Source organism: Somniosus microcephalus, chromosome 28 (genome assembly GCF_052327205.1).
Source record: "Somniosus microcephalus isolate GS21.2 chromosome 28, FLI_Smic_1.0, whole genome shotgun sequence".
Classification (NCBI taxonomy): Eukaryota; Metazoa; Chordata; class Chondrichthyes; order Squaliformes; family Somniosidae; genus Somniosus; species Somniosus microcephalus.
In genome coordinates, this window is record NC_141014.1 from 37,031,243 (window position 1) to 37,046,126 (window position 14,884).

Here is a 14,884-nt window from a genome sequence, read left to right on the forward strand (position 1 = left end):
GTATCTAACCCATGCTGTACCTGCCCTGGGAGTGTTTGATGGGACAGTGCAGAGGGAGCTTTACTCTGTATCTAACCCATGCTGTACCTGCCCTGGGAGTGTTTGATGGGACAGTGTAGAGGGAGCTTTACTCTGTATTTAACCCGTGCTGTACCTGCCCTGGGAGTGTTTGATGGGACAGTGTAGAGGGAGCTTTACTCTGTATCTAACCCGTGCTGTACCTGTCCTGGCAGTGTTAGATGGGACAGTGTAGAGGGAGATTTACTCTGTATCTAACCCGTGCTGTGCCTGCCCTGGGAGTGCTTAATGTGACAGTGCAGAGGGAGTTTTACTTTCCATCCAGTATTCTCATGGGTAGATGAAGGTGTGCCTGGCCTGGGAGTAAGGAGTAATGGAAGATGGTCATATTGGGAGTCACAGGCTGATCTTTGAATGGTGAAGCTGTGATCCCATCAGATGCTAGTGAATGAGTTCAGCAATATCATTTTTTTAGTAACTTTTCCATTTAGTTCCAGGAAACAACCAGATTCTGAATTTTCAGCGCTGTCCACCAATCCTGTAGAATTGATGTAAGTGGAATTTTTCTCTATTCCTGATGATTCCCCCCCCCCCCCCCCCCCGTGCTCTCTTGAGGTGTTTTAAAGGTATGATGAAACTGCAGCTGATAATCAACTCCCCTCTATTTTGACGCTTGCTGCTGTCAGGACTGTAAACTGCCCGGCTCACCTGGATCCAGTGGCAGCAGAGACCTTTCTTTATTGGTCTTGAGAACTTCCACCAGATTCACCGCCTCATCTCCTCCCCAGCGTCCCACTGAGAATGGGTCCAGACCCGCGCGGCACTGGGAAACGCTATAATGCTGCTTTTTAAAAAACCGGTGTGGTGTTGTCGAAGCGCCTTCAGTCTCTGCTGTGCCGTGCACCAGCCATGGCCAGGTCGATAGGTAGACTGACCAATCATAAGGTTTCTGGCCACAAGAATGGACTCTTCCTCTACCATTTTTGTTTTTCCTCAATATTGGAGGAAGGGAAGAAGAGGGTTTTCAGTATCTCATCTGCTGTTCTGTAGCGTGCTGTGTCATCAACATTGGCTTTGCTGTTGAGAGATCAAGTACCCACAAGTGTAGGTACAACAGTAAGGGTCCATAGTGTACTGGGCTAGTAATGCAGAGTTCATGAGGTTCAAATCCCACTGGAAAATGACCTTGAAATGTGCCATTTTGTTTAAAAACACAACTGGTTCCTTCATGGGATCGGAACCCGCCGCTCTACCTGGTCTGACCTACCCCTACTTGACTCTTAAAACTCAGCGTCACTTCAGAGGTGATTAAGAGCAAGTACTGAGAAGAAGGCCCTTTCTCTGGGCAGCCGAGATAGCATCATCCACGTCTGAGACCATTTTAAAAAAAGGCTTGACTGAGTGACTTGTGAATGTTCCTTTGTTGCGCTGTTGGTCTTGGTAAGGGAGTCTACTGCTCTCCTCGATAAGCAATATCAAGGGAAGAAGTGTTTCTCCTGGTCAGATCCTGGTTTTTGGTGTTTGATTTAGCTGGCATTGTCTGGATGTCTCACTGATGCCATGATCCCATCATCCGAATCTGTCCCTGAGAGTCTGCCACTGTTAATGTGTCAACTGGTCAACATGTTCTAGCGCTCCCCATAGCCAGTGCCCGGACACCCTCACCTTTCCCTCAATACAGATCCTGACCCTCCCAATACATAGCCTGAGACTAGAATCTGACCCACCCTGACTCCATCCAGTACGCAGACTGCGAGATGCAAACACAGCGGGGCTACGAGCCGTAATGGCACCTTCTAATTTTATTAATTGCTGAGCTTGTGCACCTCTCCCCTGCCTTCTTTTCCCGCTCCACCCCTGCAGTCTGGTTTCAGGAGGCCCACTATCCTCTTGGGGTACCCTATCTAAGTGCGTGTCCTGCCTCTGTGTACCCAGAAAGTAAGTGTCAGCAGGAAATGTGAACACGGTGGGTATCACGGCCGACTCCAAACCTGTCCCCCGTGACTTTCACACGTGTGCTGACACAGGTTGGCTCACAGACTGTTTCCCTCTCCCTCTGCAGCCCAGGGGAGCTGAAGCCGATCTACGTGTCCCATTGGCCCCTCTGGCTGACATCAGTTGAACTCGGCACAGAGCAGGGATCGACCCTGGAACCTTGTATGTACGACACTCCAACTTGCCAGCAGGTTCCCCTCTTTAACAGCAAAGGGTTTCCATTAAGCTTTCACCCTCACTCTGTTTGGTTCACTAGGCCTGTTCCTGTGCGTGAATACGAGAGTTACTTTCAGCGCAAGCACGCTGACACGGGTTTTGGCTTCGCTGAGGAATACCAGGTAGGGAAAGAGTCATGGGACAGGATCTGTACTTTTTATCGAAATGTTCATTTTGTAAATTTGCAGCGTTCCCTGTGTTACAATCTGTTCCCAACGCTGGCGAGTTTCACACGTACCGTGGGTGTGAGAAGAACACACTACTGGGTTCCTCCTCCCAGTGAGGTGAGGACGGTGGTGCGTGCGGAGTGGAATTACAGTAATGTTAGGGAATGTAGTAGACGTAGATTCTTCTGACACAGGCTGACCAACGATCCCTCTCCTATTCACGTACTGTAGAGTCTGAATACCGTGGGGACAGAACAGGCGAAGGAAGCCGCCCTGCTCGTGGACAACAAAGGAAAGAATCGATACACTAACGTCTTACCATGTAAGCAACCATCTTGGCATTGATCATGCAAATCTGGAGCTCTGTGCGATTGTCCTTTCTTTCCCTCCACCAGTTTCTCCCCTCCTCTCCTGAAGGCACTCCATAAGAACATAAGAAATAGGAGCAGGATTCGGCTATTCGGCCCCTCGAGCCTGCTCCGCCATTCAATCAGATCATGGCTGATCTGGTCTTGATCTCAACTCCACTTTCCTGCCCGCGCCCCATAACCCTCGAGTCCCTTATCGTTCAAAAATGCACGCAGACAGATTATTTGAATTAGATAAATTAGGGAGAATGAGGGGACGCATGTACAAGCTGCGTAAGTATCGAGCTGCGTGATAGGTTTTTCGTTTCTGAGAGGATTATTGACCTTTGGAATGGGTTGTTGGCTCGTGCAGTGGATTGACTGCAAAAGGGAGCTGGACCCATCTTCGCCGGTGGTGGGGCCAGCCAGGTCATGCGCGGGGGTGGCGGCCACGGCCACGGCTAATCCCACTGCTTCTGCTGCCCCGTCACCGTTTCGTCTTCTCACTAAAAAACTCGTGGTGAGGGCCTATACTCACCCCAATATGTCTATCGAGGCCTGCGTGAAAGCCATGGCCGGGGTTGTCGGCCCCTCGGCCATCGTAGCGGCCTCGAAGATGTAAGGTGACGTAAGAAAACTACTAGGCACTTGGTCTAAGCATTAAACAAAGCTTTAATCAACTGTTTTACAACATGGAGGTCTAGTTGGGTCGTTCACTAGTTCCTGTTAAGAATGTCCTGCGCAAGCTGGGCCCGTGCCCGAGTATTTATACTCTCCCTGGACAGCGCCACCCGCAGGCCGCTCAGTATTATTTCATAAGCCTTTCTTTCATGAATGACTGATTCATGTCATACGGCAAGGCTGTGTTCTTAAAAAAAAAAGGAGAAAAAAAGGGAGCTGGAGTAGTTCCTGCAGGAGTTTGGCACAGTGTACAGAAGGCTGGTGGGATGTTGGGTAATGCACCTCGTGATCATTGTCATCTCCTGAATCATTTTTATTCACCTTCGGGGGGTCGGAGAGGAATTTCCCAGAATTTTTCCTTCTGCGCATTGACCATGGTTTTTTTCTAAATCTGTATTTTTCCCCCCTCCCAGGAGATGATGTGGCTGTGTGGGTGGTGGGGGGAGGGATATTGGGGGATTATGCTACTTATTTGCTGAATGGGATGGACTTGGTGGATCTTTCTCTGTCCTTCTTTGTCATAGCATGATTAGGCAAAGTCAACATGGTTTTATGAAAGGGAAATCGTGTTTGACAAATTTATTAGAGGTTTTTGAGGATGTAACTAGCAGGGTAGATAAAGGGGAACCAGTGGATGTAGTATATTTGGATTTCCAAAAGGCATTCGATAAGGTGCCACATAAAAGGTTATTACACAAGGTTAGGGCTCACGGTGTTGGGGGTAATATATTAGCATGGATAGAGGATTGGCTAACGGACAGAAAACAGAGTAGGGATAAATGGATCTTTTTCCGGTTGGCAGGCTATAACTAGTGGGGTGCCACAAGGATCAGTGTTGGGGCCTCAGTTATTTACAATCTATATTAATGACCTAGATGAAGGGACCAAGTGTAATGTATCCAAGTTTGCTGATGATACAAAGCTAGGTGGGACTGTGAGCTGTGAGGAGAACACAGAGTCTGTAAAGGGATACAGATAGATTAAGTGAGTGGGCAGTAAGTTGGCAGATGGAGTATAATGTGGGGAAATGTGAGGTTATTCGCTTTGGTAGAAAGAATAGAAAAACAGAATATTTTTTAAATGGTGAGAAACGTTCAAATGTTGGTGTTCAGAGAGATTTGGGTGTCCTCGTGCAAGAAACACAGAAAGCTAGCATGCAGGTACAGCAAGCAATAAGGAAGGCAAATAGCATGTTGGCCTTTATTGCCAAGGGGTTGAGTATAAGAGTAAGGAAGTCTTGCTACAATTGCGCAGGGCCGTGGTGACACCACACCTGGAGTACTGTGCACAGTTTTGGTCTCCTTATCTGAGGAAGGATATACTTGCCTTGGAGGCGGTGCAACGAAGGTTCACTAGATTGATTCCTGGGATGAGAGGGCTGTCCTATGATGAGAGATTGAGTAGAATGGGCCTTTACTCTCTGGAGTTCAGAAGAATGAGAGGTGATCTCATTGAAACATATAAGATTCTGAGGGGGATTGACAGGGAAGATGCTGAGAGGTTGTTTCCTCCTGGCTGGAGAGTCTGGAACGAGGGGGCACAGTCTCAGGATAAGGGGTCGGCCATTTAAGACCGAGATGAGGAGGAATTTCTTCACTCAGAGGGTGGTGAATCTTTGGAATTCTCTGCCCCAGAGGGCTGTGAATGCTGAGTCTTTGAGTATATTCAAGGCTGAGATCGATAGATTTTTGGACTCTAGGGGAATCAAGGGACATGGAGATCGGGTGGGAAAGTGGAGTTGAGGTCGATGATCAGCCATGATTTTATTGAATGGTGGAGCGGGCTCGAGGGGCCGTATGGCCAACTCCTGCTCCTAATTTCTTATGTTTTTATGTTCGCAAAGCACGACAGATTAATATGAGTGGGAGGCGGGCTGGGCCTGAAACGTGTTGTAGTTGCTGGGTTACAAAGAGAGTTTCCTACCTGCCGTGTGACTAAGATGGCCGCAAAGTTCATTGACATTATTTTCTCCCTCTTGCTTCTTTCAGATGATGCAACCAGAGTTGAACTTATTCCTCAGCCAGGGAGCAGCACTTCCGACTACATCAATGCAAATTACATGCCCGTGAGTGTTGCATCCTAAAGATTAGGAAAGGCTCTTGTTAGGGCCTGCTTCTGTAACCGCGGTAACCCCAACCCCAAAGACTCACGTCGGCAAGACATCAGAGAATTTACCGTGAATATAAAGGACTTGATACCAAACCCAATAGAGACTAGAAAAAAAAAGAAAGAACGCGCATTTCTATAGCACCTTTCACGACCTCAGGATGTCCCAAAGCCCTTCACAGCCAATGAAGTATTTTTGAAGTGTAGTCACTGTTGTAATGTAGGAAACGTGGCAGCCAATTTGCACACAGCCAGCTCCCGCAAACAGCAATGTGATAATGACCAGATCATCTGTTTTTTGTGATGTTGATTGAGGGATAAATATTGGCCCAGGACACTGGGAGAACTCCCCCTGCTCTTCTTCAATTTGGTCTTTACATCCACCTGAGAGAGCAGACAGAGCCTCAGTTTAACATCTTAGCCAAAAGGCAGCACCTCCGACAGTGCAGCACCCCCTCGGTATTATGCTGGAGCGTCAGCCTAGATTTTTGTGCCCAAGTCTCCGGAGTGGGGACTCAGACCCACAACCTTCTGACTCAGAGGCGAGAGTGCTGCCCACTGAGCCCCGGCTGACACTGAGAAGGAGGAAGGCTAGCAGGCCTTTGACCTACCCCTCACTTTGAGAGGTTATCTAAACAGTGGGCAGGATTTTCATTGGGCCGTGGAGGCGGGATTGGAGGTGTGTGGGGGGTTAAAATCCCGAAATCGTGGGTCCCGACCCCATCCCGCACCCAACCCGCCTCCATGCCAGTTTCAAAGGAGGCGGGTACCCGCCCCGCACTGGGACCCGCCTCCCCGAGGCGGGAAGGGGATTAGTGCCAATTAACTGTCTGTTACAGATAGTTAACAGGCAGTTTTTAACCTAATCCCTATTTTTAATGTTGAAGGGCTGGATTTTCATTCAGAAGTTGGGAAGGAGGCGGGACTACAACTTTCGGGTTTTAGTCCTGCCTCCATCGACGTCCGGCCAATCCACGCGATTTTCCCTTGATTGACCTTGTTAAGCCCGCCCAGCGGGCTCAGCAGGCCAATTAAGGGCCACCCAGCAACAGGTGAAGTCACAGACTGAAATGTCATCTGTCAAGACGTGCTGACAGATGAAATATCAGTGTTACACAGCTGTTTGAAGCTGTCAAACACTGACGGTCTGACTTCTAGCCTGAGTCCTTCTACGCAGACTCAGTTAGAACTCTCGCTGGCACTGAAAGCTGCAGGCTGTAACTTTTGACAGCTCGCGGCCATTCTGCTTTCAGTGCCGGCTGAATGATGGACTCCCGAAGCCTAGAGGAAGGAAGGCTGTAAAGGTAAGTACAGGTAATTTAAACTTCTTTACACACTTTAGACACACCAAACACACTTACCTTTGCACTCATGCACCCATCACTCACCTGAACACCGACATCTCGACCCTCCAAGTCCTTCAACCCGACGGCCTGCCTCCTCTAACCTGGCGTGGTTTGGAGCCGTCGGGAATCCCGCACGACATCCCTCAAAATAGGGATTAGGCTAAAAACTGCCTGTTAACAGGCAATCAATTGGCACTAATCCCGTCCCGCCTCGGGTCGGCGGGTCCCAGTGCGGGGCGGGTACCTGCCTCCCCTGAAACTTACATGGAGGCGGGTTTTGGGCGGGATGGTGTCGGGACCCCCCGAATTCGGGATTTTTGCCCCCCGCACGTCTAAAAGCCCGCCTCACAGCACACTGAAAATCTAGGCCGAAATGTGGGATTCCCGATGGCTCCAAACCACGCCAAGTTAGAGGAGGCGGACCGTCGGGATGAAGGGCTTGGAGGGGTCGAGATGTCCGGTGTTCAGGTGAGTGATGGGTGCATGAGTGCAAAGGTAAGTGTGTTTGGTGTGTGTAAAGTGCTTAAATAAGTTTTACATACCTTTACTTACCTTTACAGCCTTCTTTCCTTCAGTTCTCGGGAGTCCCTCATCTCACCGGCACAGAAAGCAGAATGGCTGTGAGCAGTCAAAAATTGCAGCATTCAGCTTTCTGTTCCGGGAAGATCTCTAAATCATCCTGAGAGGAAGGAATTAACCTGGAGTACAGATTGTCAGTGTTTGACAGCTTCAAACAGCTGTGAAACGCTGATATTTTATCTGTCAAAAGGTCTTGACAGATGAAATGTCAATCTGTGACGTCACCTGTTGCTGGGTGGCCCTGAATTGGCCTACTAAGCCCACTGGGCGGGCTCAACGAGGTCAATCAAGTCAAAATCGCGTGGGTTGGCTAGAACTCGATGGAGGCGGGACTACAACCCCAAAAGTTGTAGTCCCGCCTCCTACCCGCCTCCTCAATGAAAATCCAGCCCAGTGTGTCCCAATTTCTGAGATGAGTGCACTAATTTAATGACTCATTTACTGGGCTATTTTGTACCAAACCAAATAAATGAAGGGTTTGTAACAACCCAAAGCTTCTGGAGGCTTGGTAGCAGCCTCTGAATCCCAAAATAATTTAAATACAAGTCGTGCCGCCTTCATTTGTTGGTTTGTTTTCCTCACAAATGTCGTGAATATACTTTTTTTTTACCTGATCCAGTAAATGTAATCTGTTGAAAGTATAAAACTATAGTTTTTGAGTTATTTACTCAGTAAATTCTATTTTTAAAATCTGTTACTCATCTGTTACAAAGAATGCTGTGAAATGTGGTTTTTACGAGGTCCCGGTTACCTGGTTACAAAATGGCCGACACTGCACAGAGGCTGGAATGGTTTAGAGTCCATTAAACTATCGCTAGGGTTACCACTATAAGGACAACTCTCTCTGATAAGTACCAAGCCAGACAGGAGTGAGATAAGAAATGGGACAGAGTTGAGATTTCCTTTGCTGAGGGTGAAAATCCATCGAAAACCTTTAGAACGAGCACATTCACGTCATAAGCAGGGCCACTAGTTTGGCGGTGACTGGGTGAATCGGTTCCTGTTTTCATTACATGGGATGCACAGACTTTTTGGCAATCACATTCCTCAATTCCGTCCATTTTTCTGTGGAAAAAATTCAAACCAGGAGCCTAGAAAAATGAACTAAAAGTGCAGACTTTCAGAATTGCAGTTGCATCTTAGAAAATTCTGGGGAGTTAAAATCCCAATAAGTCCACTTTTTTTGAGTGATTTGGAATTTCTAAAATTCTAAAAGAACAGAACAGTACAGTACATTTGTGGTCATAAACTCCCATGTCTTGTGAAATGTCACCATTAATTATTAAGCTCTTGAATACATTTCCATTTTGGATAAAGCAAACCAAGGATCTCTCCGTCCGCGGCCTCTTGCATTGTTCCATGGAAGCCCAACGTAAGCTCGAGGAACAGCACCTCATCTTCTGATTAGGCACTTTACAGCCGTCCGGACTCAACATCGAGTTCAACAATTTCAGATCATAACCTCGGCCCCTATTCCATTTTTACTTATATTTTTCATCCACACCTTTGTTTTGGTTTCCCCCCCCCCCCCCCCTTTCCTTTTTTTTCCTCTCTCCCACATGGCAGCTGTCTCCCATTCTGCCAGCGCATTTCACAGCTAATCTGGAGCTGTCTTTTGTCTCCACTAGTCCTATCACCATCTCGTCTCGTTTTCAAATTCAAATTCAAATTCAAATCAATTTTATTTGCCATATGTATTACTACAATGGAATGTTTTTACTCCCCGATCACTTCCACAATAGTCTGTGGGAGCTCACAGAGACACGTCGCTATTCTACAGCGCCATGTTCAGTAAAAGTCAATTCAATTACGTCCAATGGCAGTGGGAACGCGATATCCATCAGCCGCTCCGTCTCCGCGGACTCCTCCTCCCTGTTGCCAGCTCCACAATATGGTGTCCTTCTTCTCACGCTCACCGTCTGGCCTCAGGTCTCCATGCCTGTCTCTCCCTCCTTCCCCTCGAACTGCGAGCTTCCCGCACTGTCGCTGGTTCAAATTTGCAACAGCCCGGGGCCTGCCTCTCACGCTCACGTCCGGCCTCCAACCGCCATGCCCGGCTCCCCTCCTCCTAGTCCGAAACAGAAATTCACGACGAGGAGCTGCTGGGCGACGTGCCGAAGCAGGTCTTCGTGGCTGCTGCTGCCGCTGCTGCGGTGCCTCTGCCCGACTTGCCGAACACATCGCTCCGGCATCGGGAGCGGGCGGCGGGGGGTGCAGGCCATCCGAAGCAGGAGAGCGCTTAGCTCCGGACCGCCTCGGTCGCTATCTTGAATTGAAAGGTTTTGAATACCTCTTAATGTCTCTTCTCTTTTGTTCTCTCCCAGCCTGGCCTCTTAATCTATTTCTTTCCCTGTGCCTCTTTAGTCTTGATAAAGGGCTTTGACCCGAAACGTTGACTCTAATTTCTCTCCACGGATGCTGCCTGGCCTGCTGAGTTTTTCCAGCATTTTCTGTTGTTATTTCAGATTTCCAGCATCTGCAGTATTTTGCTATCGTACAAGGATCTTAATCGCACCCTTGGCCCACCTTATCCCGCCCATTGTCTGGCTTTAGGCCTGGCCAATGGGTGACAAGCCACCTGCTCTCCCAGAGCCCTTGTCCGTGTCAGAGCTGACTGGCTGATACATTCTTCTGTTAGAAGGACAAGGGCAGCAGGTGGATGTGAACACCATCACCTGCACGTTCCCCTCCAGGTCACACACCACCCCGACTAGGGCATATATCGGCCATTCCTTCATCGTCGCTGGGTCAAAATCCTGGAACTCCCTCCCCTAACAGCGCTGTGGGGGCACCTTCACCACACAGGACTGCAGCGGTTCAAGGAGAAGACCCACCACCACCTTAAGGGCAATTAGGGATGGGCAATAAATGCCGGCCTTGCCGGCGACGCCCACAGCCCAAGAATGAATTTTAAAAAATGATCCTAATCCAGTCCAGTGAGAGAGAAACGGAATTTTAGGGGCTATTAATTGTTTCTCCATTTTGATGTCTTTGCTTAAATCCCGTGCGCAGAAAACACTCCTTGCCCATCCGAGAACCTTGCCCAGACAAGTTGGTCTCTGCCAATCGCACACTTGGGTGGCTGTGGAGAGCAGTGATGATTTCCCCCATTGGCTCAGCTCTGTTTTGCGCCTCACCCAGGGTGACTGATGTTGGTATCGGAGAATTGATTGGGTGGGGCATCTTGGGCGAAGGGTCTTGGGTGAGCTCTGCCTCTGCTTGCCCCCTGCCCCCTGCCCCCTCCCATTCTAAATATCTGCCCTTCCCCCTCAGTGTTTTTTGTTTGTCATCAAGGCTCCTCTTTAGGGTTTTCACTCCTGCTGCTTCTTTGCAGGGTTACAAGTCCAATAAGGAGTTCATCGCTGCCCAGGGGCCCCTGCCGAGCACTGTGGCGGATTTCTGGCGAATGATTTGGGAGCAGAAATCGGATGTCATTGTGATGCTGACAAACTGCGTGGAGCTAAATCGGGTGAGTCCCTGATTCTCATTTTGAGCCAGACGAGTCGCAAAGTTAGGATCTAGACGAGGGAACTAGATGTAATATCTCCCAGTTTGCAGCCGACACAAAGCTGGGTGGGCGTGTGTGCTGTGAGGAGAATGCAGAGAAACTCCAGTATGATTTGGACAGGTTGAATGATTGGGCAGACGCATAGCAGATGCAGTATAATGTGGATAAATGCGAGGTTATCCACTTCGGTGGCAAAAACAGGAAGGCAGATTATTATCTGAACGGCAGTAGATTGGGAAAAGGGGAAGTGCAGCGAGACCTGGGTGTCCTTGTGCACCAGTCGCTGAAGGTAAGCATGCAGGTGCAGCAGGCGGTGAACAAGGCAAATGTTGGCCTTCATAGCGAGAGGATTCGAGTACAGGAGCAAGGATGCCTTGCTGCAGTTGTACAGGGCCTTGGTGAGACCACATCTTGAGTATTGTGTGCAGTTTTGGTCACCTTATCTGAGGAAGGATGTTCTTGCCATGGAGAGAGTGCAGCGAAGATTCACCAGACTGATACCTGGGATGGCAGGAATGACGTATGAGGAAAGATTGGGCCGATTAGGCTTATATTCGCTAGAGTTTAGAAGAATGAGAGGGGATCTCATTGAAACTTATAAAATTCTAACAGGACTAGACAGACTAGATGCAGGAAGGATGTTCCCGATGGCGGGAGAGTCCAGAACCAGGGGTCACAGTCTAAAGATAAGGGGTAAGCCATTTAGGACTGAGATGAGGAGGAATTTCTTCACCCAGAGAGTGGTGAACCTGTGGAATTCTCTACCACAGAAGGCAGTTGAGGCCAATTCATTAAATATATTCAAGAAGGAGTTAGATATATTTCTTAAGGCTAAAGGGATCAAGGGATATGGGGAGAAAGCAGGGACAGGGTACTGAATTTGGATGATCAGCCATGATCTCATTAACAGGTGGAACAGGCTCGAGGGGCCGAATGGCCTACTCCTGCTCCTATCTTCTATGTTTCTATGTCTCTTCCTTATCTGCTGGCTGCAGGGAAATGAGATGTTAAATAGCCAGTGTGACAGGTTGTTGCTGTTTCAGTTGAGCGCAGCTCGGTTTTAAACAGTGATTGTCGCTGGCATTAGACCCGAGTTGAGTTTGAGAGCAGTCGCTGGTGTATCTGGGCTCAGGGCTCTGCTGAGACTCCAGCCCACATACTCGAGGAAGACACTCTGAACGTGCTCAGTGTGAGGTCCAAACCCACAAAACAGCATCCTGGGGAATGCGTTGTGAGGGAGGGACTCTCGAATTTTGCTCTCCTTCTCATCTCCCAGGTTTCCCCCGTACTGCACAACACCCAGGCTGAGATGGTGAGGGGAAGGGGATGGGGTGGATTGTTCCACACCTCTCAACAGTGTTCCTGCGAAACCAGTTGCTACAGCTTGCTTGAGACCACCCTTCTTTCAGAAGCCCCAGGCCTCTCTCGGTTTCAGTTTTTGTACCTTCACACTTAGTCTGGCGAGACCAGCGTGAAATAGTGAAAGGATTCGCAGGCTGATTAACAGTCTTGACAGGACCCAAAGTGAACGCTCCTTCCATGGCCGCCGTAACCATCTCCATACCAGGCGATAGGGAGTTAGTCCTATACGGCGGGAGGACACCCACAACCCATACGATGAGGGAGGGACCACCCACACCCAGCAGACACGAATATCCCATAGAAACATAGAAGATAGGAGCAGGAGTAGGCCATTCGGCCCCTCGAGCCTGCTCCGCCATTTAATGAGATCATGGCTGATCATCCAAATTCAGTTCCCTGTCCCTGCTTTCTCCCCATATCCCTTTATCCCTTTAGCCTTAAGAAATATATCTAACTCCTTCTTGAATATATTTAATGAATTGGCCTCTACTGCCTTCTGTGGTAGAGAATTCCACAGGTTCACCACTCTCTGGGTGAAGAAATTCCTCCTCATCTCTGTCCTAAATGGCTTACCCCTTATCCTTAGACTGTGACCCCTGGTTCTGGACTCCCCGACCATCGGGAACATCCTTCCTGCATCTAGTCTGTCTAGTCCTGTTAGAATTTTATAAGTTTCAATGAGATCCCCTCTCATTCTTCTAAACTCCAGCGAGTATAAGCCCAATCGACCCAATCTCTCCTCATACGTCATTCCTGCCATTCCAGGTATCAGTCTGGTGAATCTTCGCTGCACTCCCTCCATGGCAAGAACATCCTTCCTCAGATAAGGCGACCAAAACTGCACACAATACTCAAGGTGTGGTCTCACCAAGGCCCTGTACAACTGCAGCAAGACATCCTTGTTCCTGTACTCAAACCCTCTCGCTACGAAGACCAACATACCATTTGCCTTCTTAACCGCCTGCTGCACCTGCATGCTTACCTTCAGCGACTGGTGCACAAGGACACTCGGGTCTCGTTGCACTTCCCCTTCTCCCAATCTATTGCCATTCTGATAATAATCTGCCTTCCTGTTTTTGACACCAAAGTGGATAACCTCGCATTTATCCACATTATACTGCTGGGTGTCAGTGCAGAATTCCGAGCCGGAACTGCAGTCTCCACTCGCCGGGACTGTCTACAGTGGGGTTCCTACCCTGCACCTTCTGACTCAGAAGCAGGAATGCTACCACAGAGGCAAAGGCTCGCTCCTTCTTGGTTAGTCCCAGTTAGTACCAGGGACTCGCTGTGAGAAGGATCCCGAAGACGACTCCTTGGCCTACTGCTCCACAAGCCGGCTGCCTTGTGTGTCACACTATTACTGCATTATTTTTGGCTGAGGCCCTCTTAAACATGTTTTTCCTTCGTTCCAGGTCAAATGTGAACGCTATTGGCCGCTGGACTACACACCCTGTAACTACGGGGACATCACAGTGACTGTCACTTCAGAGACCATCTTCCCCGAGTGGACCCTCAGAGACTTCAGTATCAAAGAGGTGGGAGACCATTTATATAGGGACATAGGAATTGCTAGATGGAAAAAGACCATGGTCCATCTCCTTCTCCCATCCTGGTAGTCACTTGATCCAACGATAATGGAGTTGTTGATCAGTCACAGTGATCGATCTCTATCAGTGAGTCTACAACAGGCCCAGACATGAGGCGAGGAAAGCCCCCAGTGGTGGAGAGCTTTGGGGAACCAGAGGTCCAAAGTCACCTGTCCCTCCCGAACTCGCCACACTCCCCACACGGCATGTCTCCAATTACTTGAATATTGGATCCCAAAATGTTATTTTCTGAAATTTGAATGAATCACTACTAACTGCTTCCATCGTCTCCCCAGGGAGCCTGTTCCATAGACTGACCACTCACTCACTGAAATAATATTTCCACAGATCAGTTTTGAATTCCACCCCACTTCGAGCGCAGGCCGTGTCCTCTGGTTCCACTGTTCTGGGCAAGGTGAAATAGCTTGACATGGGTATGGACATATTTGTGGCTTGTGGAACTGATACATTGGCCCAGAAATTGGGGTCGGAGGCTTCCCGCGGGTGCAAGCCCCCGACCTGCACTTACCTAGCGCGCCGGCCGTTGAGCTGTGGGCCCGCGTGGGATTCCGATCCTGGGCCTGCTCCAACTGCCGGCGCGCAGTTCTTGCATATCCCAGGGGCGCAGTTAGTTCGATGCATCCCCTGAGATCACGTGGGCCATGGAGGTAGCAGGAGTTTGACAGGAAGAGCTGTCAAACCTATAAATACTATAAGCCCCAAAACATCACTAAAACTTCAAATAAATTTTTTTAATCACATTTTTAAAATAAACTATAAATTACATGAAATAACTATTTTAAACAATAATTTAAATTTTTGAAAAAATTAATTACATTTTCTAACGGGGCTAAAAATAAACTTACCTTTCTTAAAAGTATTTAAAAATAATAAACCTGTGGGAAAAAATGTTTTAATTTTAATTAATTCACCATTTACCTTGTTAAAAGCAGGCCTTGCGCCTGCTTTTTAA

General features: G+C 48.6%; 1 protein-coding gene across 2 annotated transcripts in view; it reads left to right on the plus strand.

Moving 5' to 3' along the window:
* Positions 1–14,884, plus strand: part of LOC147099598 (receptor-type tyrosine-protein phosphatase H-like) — an 80,689-nt gene that overhangs the window by 28,679 nt on the left and 37,126 nt on the right. For both annotated transcript variants that reach the window (XM_085969840.1, XM_085969839.1), the window contains exons 11-16: positions 510–569; positions 2,270–2,351; positions 2,628–2,718; positions 5,413–5,489; positions 10,790–10,924; positions 13,738–13,860. In XM_085969840.1, the coding sequence (XP_085825966.1) occupies positions 510–569; positions 2,270–2,351; positions 2,628–2,718; positions 5,413–5,489; positions 10,790–10,924; positions 13,738–13,860 (568 nt within the window). The remainder of the gene's footprint in view (positions 1–509; positions 570–2,269; positions 2,352–2,627; positions 2,719–5,412; positions 5,490–10,789; positions 10,925–13,737; positions 13,861–14,884) is intronic.